Source organism: Phoca vitulina, unplaced genomic scaffold (genome assembly GCF_004348235.1).
Source record: "Phoca vitulina isolate PV1807 unplaced genomic scaffold, GSC_HSeal_1.0 scaffold94, whole genome shotgun sequence".
NCBI lineage: Eukaryota > Metazoa > Chordata > Mammalia > Carnivora > Phocidae > Phoca > Phoca vitulina.
The window spans coordinates 1,330,409-1,340,470 of NW_022589797.1; the positions used below are offsets into that span (position 1 = coordinate 1,330,409).

The window sequence follows — 10,062 nt, forward strand, 5'->3', positions numbered from 1 at the left end:
TTCGCCTCCCTCTCCCCATCACACCCCCCAGGCCTCATGAAGAATCCACTGGGAAATAGAAAAGAAACAGGACGTTCTGTTCCAATGAGTCACCAGGCCTCTGATTTTCTGGCTTATTCTCGAGTCACCCCCCCACCATCACCACCTCTCCTGGCCCCCAAGGATCTCCTCCCTCCACTTCCCACCCAAGCACAGGCTAAAGGCCTCAGAACAAGATTTCCTTCCTCCCTGTGGAATTCTGCCAGCTATTCATAGGATATTTGGAACATGTCTCCAGGCTTTGGCTAGAAAGAGTCTCCGCTATCTATCCCATTTTAGGGAAGAGGAAACTGAGATCTCGAGGAGGCAAGCACTCTCCCAAGGCCACCCAGCACCACCTCCTCCAGTTTAAAGAATCTCTCCACCCCTCTGGTATACACAGGCACCCGTGAGCACGGGGAGCTGAAGACTCAAGGCTTGGATAAGAAACCCTGACCCAGTTACCAAGGAAATACTGAATTCAACACAGCCCACAGGGTGGGGTTTCTGCAGGTCCCAGAGCCCCGTCTGCCCTGGAGATGGGCTGGGAAAAGCGCTGGAGGTAGAGCCCTTGGGGGCCAGCCTGCGTGGCCTCATCCCCCTTCTCCCTGAGCCCCTGGACTGTCCCACAGAGGCCCAGAGCCCCCTGGTACACGGACAGCCCTCTCTGGGCAGGGCTGCGTGCAAACCCTAAATCCTCCCTCAGAGCCTGGGTCCCGAGCGTTCCTTCCCTACTGCCCTCGGAGCACCTCAGGGCCGGCCACGGTGCCCTCCAGCCCACAGGCAGAGGGCGCCCGTGCCAGCATTCACTCCTCGTCCGAGAGGAAGGTCCCAGGGCAGTGCGGACACACGCCTGGCTGCTCCCTCTCCCACCTGAGTCACAATCAAGAGCCTCTTCACAAAAGCTTCTTAGTGGTTTTTATTTTCTTGCGTCAAGGCACAAGTGAATGGACCGTGCAGCCTCGTACTGCCTTCTCCAAACACGAGGGCGTTGCCGGCCCCCCCAGCTAGCCCCCGGGCCCGGGGCCTGCGGACAGTACGTACAGTAGTCAGAAGACAGCACTTCCAGGAGCGCCGCGCGTCTTCTGGGCGTCCACGTGCGCCGGCGTCCGCTGGGAGTGACAGTCACAAGGCGGCTCCATCCCCGAAGGGCCTCGCCTGCTCTCACCACGTCACCCTTCGGTGTGCGCAGGGCCACCCCCGGTGGCCCTCGGTTCTCTGGGGCGTAGTGTGCGGAAGCAGCCCAGCGGGACCGGGCACAGTACTCGGCGTTTAGCACCCAGAGGCGCCCCTCTGCACGGGAGCACGGGCGTCCACGAGTCCCCGCGACGGAAGGGCAGGCAGTGGCTGCCATTCACAGGTGTCAGCGGCGGCCTCGGGGGGCGTGGTGGTGCCGGAGGCCCGCATGGTGCGTGCGAGCCACGTGGCCAGGATGATGGAAACAGTGAGGGCGGCCCAGGCGGCCCAGGCGGCCCAGGTGGCCCCGGCGCGGGAAGAAGCAAGGCTGGGCCCACCGGACCCGGTCTGTCCTCGCAGCCGGGCGGTTCCTCTCCACATCGGGGTCCTGCCGGCCGCGGCACAGGCAGGCGGCCAGCAGCAGCAGCAGCAGCAGGACGGCCGCAGCAGCGCCCGTGATCAAGCCCACGAGGCCTAGCATCCGGGAGCGGGACAGTCCTTCCACTCGGCGCCTCCTTGCTGCTTCCTCCCCTTCGGCCGCCTCTGCTCAGCCCTCACGGTCCCTGGACCTTGTTGTCTCAGCTCCCGCGGGCTGGAGAGCAGCCAGGGAATGTGGGCGCAGCCTCTTTGGGCTGGAGCTGCCTGCCAAGTGCCAGGCCAGGCGACTGTTAACTCTGGGGAGGTCCATGGGGAGGCTGGGTGGGGACAGAGGCGCTGTCAGCCAGGGCTGTGGAAGGAAGAGCCCTGAGGTTGGGGACAAGAAGTCCTGCCCCCCCATCTCTGCCACCTGGCCAAGTGACCAGGCCAGCCCCTTCCCCTCCCTGGCCTCAGCTCCCTCCACTCTTAGACAGTAGAACTTAGCAAGTAAGAATGTGGATTCCGGAACAACACAACTCACTAGCTCTGTGACTGTGCACGAGTTACTTAACTTCTCTGTGCCTCAATTTCCTCATCTGCAAAATGGCCAATAAGAGTACTTTCCCGCATACACAGGGTTTTCTAAGGATTCAAGGAGTTAAGATTTATAAAGCACTTAAACTAGTCCCTGACACACATTTGCCATCAATATTATTGCAGTGGAGTGTGGACCGGAGAGACCTCAGCATTTGAGAGTCTCTGGCTCCCTGTCCTGCCACCCGAGTCCTCCGGGACAGGGACAGGTCCTGTGGAATGAATTGCCCCATGCTTCAGGAGCTCAGTGAGGTACCAAGGGCAGATTTTCATCATTAGGGAAGCTGAATCCTGTCTCTAGGTCCTCGGTCCCACCTGGTCTGGGTGTTAGCCCACGCTCAGGAGGCAGGAAGGAGGCTGCTGAGCTCAGAAAGGCCATCCCAGCCTCCCGGTTCCCCGTTCAACAGTCTCAACTGGCCATAAATGGCAGGCTTTTGGCTCCATCCCATACCTTCTGCACAGCAGGAGTGACATGCTATTCCTTCCTGGTGAAGAACTTACAGAGCAAGCAGGACCTGAGCAGTCAGACTCCCCTGCCCCTCCTAGTCCCGAATCCCCTCTGTGCATCCTAAACAAGCACTGTCCATCCAGCTCACATGCCTCAGGGCCGGGCACCCACTATCTCCCTGGGGAACCCTTTCTGCTGTGGGCTTGTCAGGCCGTCCTCAAAGCTCCTCTGCACATGCAGCTCTCCATCTCACCCCACAAGACCGCAGATGCCCAGGGGCCCTCCACAGTGAGGCCCCCCACCCTCCCTACCTTTCCCTGGTGCTGCTCATTGCCCTGCCCCCTGGAGGAATGTTTTCAGCAGCCAGCCTCCTTGTGTCCTTAGGCAAGCCCCTCCCCTGACCCAGCCCGGTTCCTCCTCTGGAAAAGTGCCAGGGCAAGAAGTGACCTCTGGGGACTTTTCCTCTCAGACCTCAATGAGATGAGCTCTCTCAGGGAGGCCCCAAACCTTCTCTGGATGAAAACGCCAAACGTTCCCTTCAACCAAATTGGACTCAGGGGGCAGCAGCTCTAATGAATCCAGGGGCTTTCACCCTCAGAGGGAAAGCCACTTAAACTTTTAATGATGCCGGAGTGAGAACTCCCTCCTATGGCCTCTGGGGCCCTGGGAACCCACCTGCCTTCTCTCAGGGCCTGTTAAGGAGGGAAGTCCGCTGGAAAGAAGAGGAGAAAGGCAAACAGAACTTTCTCCTTCTTCTCTAAGGAGACTGCCATTCCACACCAGCCACGGGATGGGGGCAGGACCCTACAAACTGCAGACATGCAGGGCTTCAGTCAGCACAAAGGACCTCGGGGAATCACCCAGACCCAGCCGTCACTGAAGAGTTAGAGAAACTGAGGCCAGAGAAGGGAAGCAACTTGCTTAAGTTTTCCCAGCTTTGTGGGCTATTCTGTACAGCAGGTAATGAAGACAGCACTATTCCTGGAGTGAGGGGGGCATCCAGAGTGAGAGTCTGAGATCAGCTGGGGACTTTCTACAGAGATAACAGGGACATCGATGGCAGATGTGGACACTAAACGCTCCACCCCTCTCACACACATACACGTGACATTTGTTTTCTTAAGTGCAGAGTCACTTCCCATCTGGACAGAAGATAGGATCCCAGGGTGGGTATTTGATGAGACGCTTTGAGCACCTGGGGGAAGGTATCGAGACCACAGTCCTCTGGGACTGCAGAAGTGACTGAGACCTCCTTGGAGTCCTGACTGGCCAGAAGGGTTTGCAGGACTGATGACTTTAGAGGAATGTGTGGTTGTGTCAGAAAAGCTGTTCTGTAGCATTGTGATTGGTCTTCTGCACACTCCACAGGCTGCCTTCCTAGCTGAGGGACTGGAGTTTCAGACCATACAGCTGATAGGTCAGCCTTTTGGAGTTCCTATCATTTAGCTTCATGCCCATACTTTCCAGGGCACAGACTTATGCATGCACTTACATGCCTGTGGGCCCTTGTAAACTGCTCTGTGGGTAAACTCATGCACCAAGAATTGTGTGCGCACACACTCGTGCACATACGCACAAGTGCATACAAGTTCCATACAAGCTCACAAAATTGTGCTTGTTCTAGATACAAATGGTTCTTGGTTGTCCCACGATCCAACCATTGTTTTCAGTAATTGGTGGCACCACCTAGTGGTGAAACTGTAAAAATCAGTTTCGTATTCTGACCTGCCAAAAGTTAGTCTCCAGATCTTCGTTTATAGATCATAATTTGAACCCATGCACTTAAATCCTCTCTGTTACAAATTCTGGTCGGGAAAATTTAAGGGATTTCTACAAGATATAGTGCAAATTAAACCATATTGATGGACGCATTGACTAAGGAAGGGCGTCTCCGGGAGGTAGTGGAGGGTACGCCCCCAGAGCCTCCCTAAGCCCTATGATAAGACAGCCAGGACTAGGAATAAGGGTGAGGTGGGCACAGGCAGAAACAAGTTGAGTGACTTTAGGAACACAAGTGTCTGCTCTCAGAGGAAAGGCCAAGACTCAGCCCATCTTTTGTTTTGCACAGAAAAGCAGGGATAATGATCAGCAGGTTCCTAACCTGGGTGCTCATGCCAGTTAGAGGAGGGAGATAGTCCTTTGCCTAACCTTGGGCTGCCTCGGTAAATATTGAAAAGAAGTTGCCCAGAACAGCAGCAAACTTCTCTCCTCTTCTCAGGAGTTCTTCCTGCTCTAATCATGGCGGAGTAGAGCACCACCCTATGCCCACTCCACTAAACCATAAACAACCAGGTTTTCTTCTTTCTCCACTGTCTGAAGCCAACATGCTTGAAACTAAGCTACATAATTTTTATAGAACCATTTCTTTTTCTTTTTTTTTAAGATTTTTATTTATTTATTTATTTATTTGACAGAGAGAGAGACAGAGAGAGAGAGGGAACACAAGCAGGGGGAGTGGGAGAGGGAGAAGCAGGCTTTCCGCTGAGCAGGGAGCCCCGATGCGGGGCTCGATCCCAGGACCCTGGGATCATGACCTGAGCCGAAGGCAGACGCTTAACGACGAAGCCACCCAGGCGCCCCTAGAACCATTTCAATTATAATACCAAACAAACATAGATCTAGGTCCCTCTTTAAAGTGAACAAATAGAGAAAAATTGCTAGACATATGAAAAAAGATATCAAGTATTGTACCTTATTACCAGGGTTACTAGAATCTAAAAAATGGAAAAATAGTAAAATCCCAAAATTTATATTCTATTTAAATAATATTCAAAAGTCAATCCATACATGAATTTGGGGAAATTATGCAAAGCAGGAAATTTACTTTCAGATTAAAAATCAAATCAGGAAAGACCACTTTGAGAACCTATCTCATAAGTCTGGAGGAAAAAAAGAATAGAGAGAGAGGGGAAATGCCCAGGAACTCAAATACGCTTATATAATAGACATTCTAGAAGTAGAGAGCAGAGCCCATGGAGAAATAATCATTAAAGAAATAAAGAAAATTTCCTGAGCTGAAGAATTGAGTGTTTAGATGAAAAGTCACACTGAGTACTAGGCAAACTATTTAGAGAGGCCAGGGCAGACCATCTAGGTATACCCAGGTGAAATTTTAACATTAAAAATATTATGTAAAAAAATATAGAAAGGAACTCAAACGGTACAGCTATATAGAAACAGTCTGGTAGTTTCTTACAAAACTAAACACATTCTACTATATTATCCAGGAATCACACTTCTTGGTATTAACACAAGTAGTTTAAAACTTATGTTCACACAAAACCTGCACATAGATGTTTACAGCAGTTTTATTCTTAATTGCCAAAACTTAGAAGCAACCAAGATGCCCTTCCATAGGTGAATGAATAAATAAACCAAAGTACATTAAGACAATGGAATATTACTCAGCACTAAGAAGAAATGAGCTATCAAGGCCTTAAAAAACATGGAGGAATCTTAAATGCATCTTAGTAAGAGACAGAATACAATCTGAAAAAGCTACATACTGTATGATTCCAACCATATGACATTCTGGAAAAGGCAAAACTCTGGAGACAAAAGAATCAGTGGTTGCCAGGGGCCAGAGATGAAAGAAGAATGAACAGGTGGGGCACAGAGGATTTTTAGGGCAGTGAAACTATTTCCCAGGACACTATCATGTTGGATACATGTCATTATACATTTGTCAAAGCCTTTACAGTATACAACACAAGAGTTAACCCTAATGTAAACTATGTACTTTGGTTGACTCTGATGTATCAGTGGAGGTTCATGGATTATAACAAAGGTACCATCGTGGTGCCAGATGATAGTGGGGACAGGATGTACACGGGAAATCCCCAGGATGTACATGGGAAATCCCTGTACATTCCACTCAATTTTGCTGTGAAACTAAAACTGATCTAAAAAAATAGTCTATTCTAAAAAAGTAAAAGGATTAAGAAATGATCCTACAAACAACTGGTGCTGTTCAAACTATCTCAAAGAATAGAGAAAGGTAGGAACTTTCCTTTATTTTTTAATTTACAAAATTTATTTTCTAAAACTAGCATAACCCTGATACCAACCCTGACAACTATCGCATAAAAACACAACAGATATCAAAATTCTAAAAAATAAATAACATATTTATATCCCTAGCAGAATACTGAAAGACTAATGCTCCATAAACAAATATAGCTTATTCTAGGAATGTGAGGGTGGTTTGATATTTTTAGAAATCTATTGTTGTAATTAGTTATATACATAAGTAAAAAGAATAAAACCATATAATCACCTCAATGGGGGGCAGAAAGGCATTTGATAAAATTCATTATTCATTCCTGATAAATATACAAATGAACAAAAAAAAAAGTGCAGTATTAGAAGGATACTCTCTTCACGTGATTAAAAAGAAAAATATTTCAAACCAGTAGCCAACATCATGACTGATGGTAAGAAAACATGTTCCCATGAAAACCAGGGATAAGTGAGAATGCTCACTCTTACCACTTTCACTTAGCACAGTTTAAAAAGAGCATAAAATAAAAGGTAAAAATAATGTATTATGTAATTACATATCTAGAAAGCTTAAGAGATTATGCTAAAAACTATTCACACTAATAAGAGTTTAATAAAGATTATTTTTAAAAAATACAAAAAGTAGTGACTTTCCTACATAATGGTAATAATTTAAAAACACAACAGAGCAAAAATATCATTGAAATTGGCAGCCAAAAATATAAAATCTCTAGGAATAAATTAAGCAAGAATACTAATGATGGGGGCTAGCGGGGGTGGGGGAGACAACATTTTGCTCAGGAAGGAAATATGTGAGCTTCTTCCTTGGGGGCCCAGAGCATCTGTCTGGGGGAAGATTTGAATTATTGCAGAAAGAATACGAAGAGAAGGAATGAATATGCAATCTTTGACATTCAGAGCAGGCCTCTTCCTTATAAGTCAAGCCATTGTCCTGAGAGTGTTTTTTGAAGTTGCCTTTCAGCACACCGAATCAAGAACCAAGCCCCCAGAGCTCCCCCATAATGCCCATAGTGCAGAAAGCTCCCCACTTTCACCTGTGACCGCCGAGTAGCAGAGGTTTGAAGCTCTAAGGTAGAGGGGGGCCATGATAACCAGGGCCAGGGGAAGCCTAGTCTCTTCTGGCCCCAAGTGATGAGGGAAAAGAGAAAAGAGACAGAAGAAAGAGACGTGAAGTATAAACTCCATTAGGCAGCCCCTAGGGAATTCCAAAAATAAGTGGCGAGACCGGGAAGATGGGGGTAGACACTGACATTATGTGGATAAAAAATACAGTCTACAAAATCTGGGAACTCATAAAAATGTGACCTCATTTGGGCATACAGGGCCGTTAGGGCTGGGAATGTTCTAGTTGTAACCTTATAAATGTATGCACAGATGGGAGCTGGAGAGCTATACCATGTGATATTAACAGTGCTTCTCACTGAGTGGTGGGGTTACCAGTGATTGAATTTTATTTTGGCAATCTATATTTTTAACATTTGACAACAAACACCTTATTTGTATATTAATGAATGCAACAAAAGTTGTAGCAGCTTTAGAAAAGACATTCAGGGGGCACCTGGGTGGTACAATCAGTTAAGCGACCAACTCTTGGTTTCCGCTCAAGTCGTGATCTCAGGGTCTTGACCCGTATCAGGTTCTGCGTTCAGCGTGGAGTTGTCTTGAGTTTCTCTCTCCCTCTCCCTTTGCCCCTTCCCCCGCCCCGTGCTCTCTAGCGCTCGCTCGCGCTCCCTCTCTCCCTTAATTAAATAAATAAATATTCAGAAACCATGCCCACCCAAATAGAATAGCCCTGAATCCCAGCCAAGCCATCCACCTCATTCACCAAAGGTAAGAACAGCCAGACTCCAGAATCATAAACTCAACTGGTGTCAGCTTAAAGAAGCCAAAAAATGTAAGAAGTATACCAGATTGGCTGTCCTCAGGAATGTGAGGGAGCTGATTAATCCAAGAGGACTGCTCTTCCCCAACCCTCCTGGATGGTGTGTCCATGGGCATTTAGCCACGCATATTCAGGTAAACATAGTAAATGTTCTTGAGCCTCACTTTCCCCTTATGCACAATGAGGGAAAGACTGATGACAGATTGAATCTGTACAGTCTGAGTGGCCTTCCTTTCTGACTTTTCAAGTTTCTATAACTTTCTGAAACTACCATTAAAAGATAACTGTGATACTTAGAACTCTATTCATTTATTTAACTAATATCTATTTAACCAGGCCCTGCATTTGGTGCTAAGGCTAGGGAGAAGACACAGTCTTTGCCCTCCAGGAGCTTTTTACCTTGGATAGGAGACAGAAATAGAAATGGTTACAATGTACCAGGTAAATTCTGGGACCTAAGTGTTCACAAGGCCCCAGCAAAGTGCAAAAGAGAGGGTTACTCATAAGCAATAAACTTCTCTCCCTTTTCTCCCCAACCTACTATTTTAATAATTGCTAGAATAATTACACTTTACAAATTGATCTCACTTAAACCTCCCACAACTCAATTATCCTCGTGTTACATATAGGCACACAGCTAGGGAGTGCCAGGGCCAGAATGGAGCCCGGGCCTGCCTAGCCACAAAGCCTAGCTCTAACCTAGTGCTAGACTGAGAGAGGGAACTGAATGAGGCAAGAGCCCCCCCCCCCCCCACCGCCCCGCCCCTTGGAAAGAGAAGCTGTGTCTCTGGGAATCCACAGAGAGGAAAAAGAGACTATGGGAGGATAATGGAGAGAAAAAGAGAAGAGTCTTTCAAGACTTCTGCCCTGAAAATTTGAAAAACTCTGATTAGACTTGTGTAGAATAATGTTCAAAGAGATAACAGTTTCCTGAGTGTCTTTCCAACCTATCCTCCACCAAAGAGAAAAGTCTTCTTTTTTTTTTTTTATTTAAAGATTTTTATTTATTTATTTGGCAGAAAGAGACACAGCAAGAGAGGAAACACAAGCAGGGGGAGAGGGAGAGGGAGAAGTAGGCTTCCCGCGGAGGGCCCCCGGGGATCATGACCTGAGCCAAAGGCAGATGCTTAACGACTGAGCCACCCAGGCGCCCCAAGAAAAGTCTTCCTAAAGTAGAAAATAATCAAAAAATAAGACGGTATAGATGAATTCATATGTGATAATGCAAATAGCAAATGGTTAACAATTGTCGAAATTAGATTTTAAGTATGTGGCTATTCACACTACAATTTTTCCAGCCTTTCTATATGTTTGAAAATTTTCACATACACACCCACCACCACCACCACCCACACACACGCACAATGTTGTAGGCAGGGGGAAATAAGCAATAGTTGGGCAGGGAAGTAAGAGAATAGAGTTTTCTAGTGCTGTCCCATATGGTAGCATTAGCCACATGGCGACTGAGCACATGAAATGTGGCTAATCTGAGTTGAGGGGTTCTGTATATGTAATAGAGACTCCAGATTTCAAAAACTTGTACACAAAAGAATGGAATATATCTCAT

At 47.5% G+C, this 10,062-nt stretch overlaps 1 protein-coding gene across 1 annotated transcript; it reads right to left on the bottom strand.

Annotated features, from left to right (window-relative positions):
• Positions 1 to 720: 720 nt before the first annotated feature.
• HRCT1 (histidine rich carboxyl terminus 1) lies at positions 721 to 1,904 on the bottom strand. The gene has a single exon (XM_032396840.1). It carries the CDS (start codon positions 1,673 to 1,675, stop codon positions 1,382 to 1,384), a length of 294 nt encoding a protein of 97 aa, XP_032252731.1. The 5' UTR covers positions 1,676 to 1,904; the 3' UTR covers positions 721 to 1,381.
• Positions 1,905 to 10,062: the final 8,158 nt, after the last annotated feature.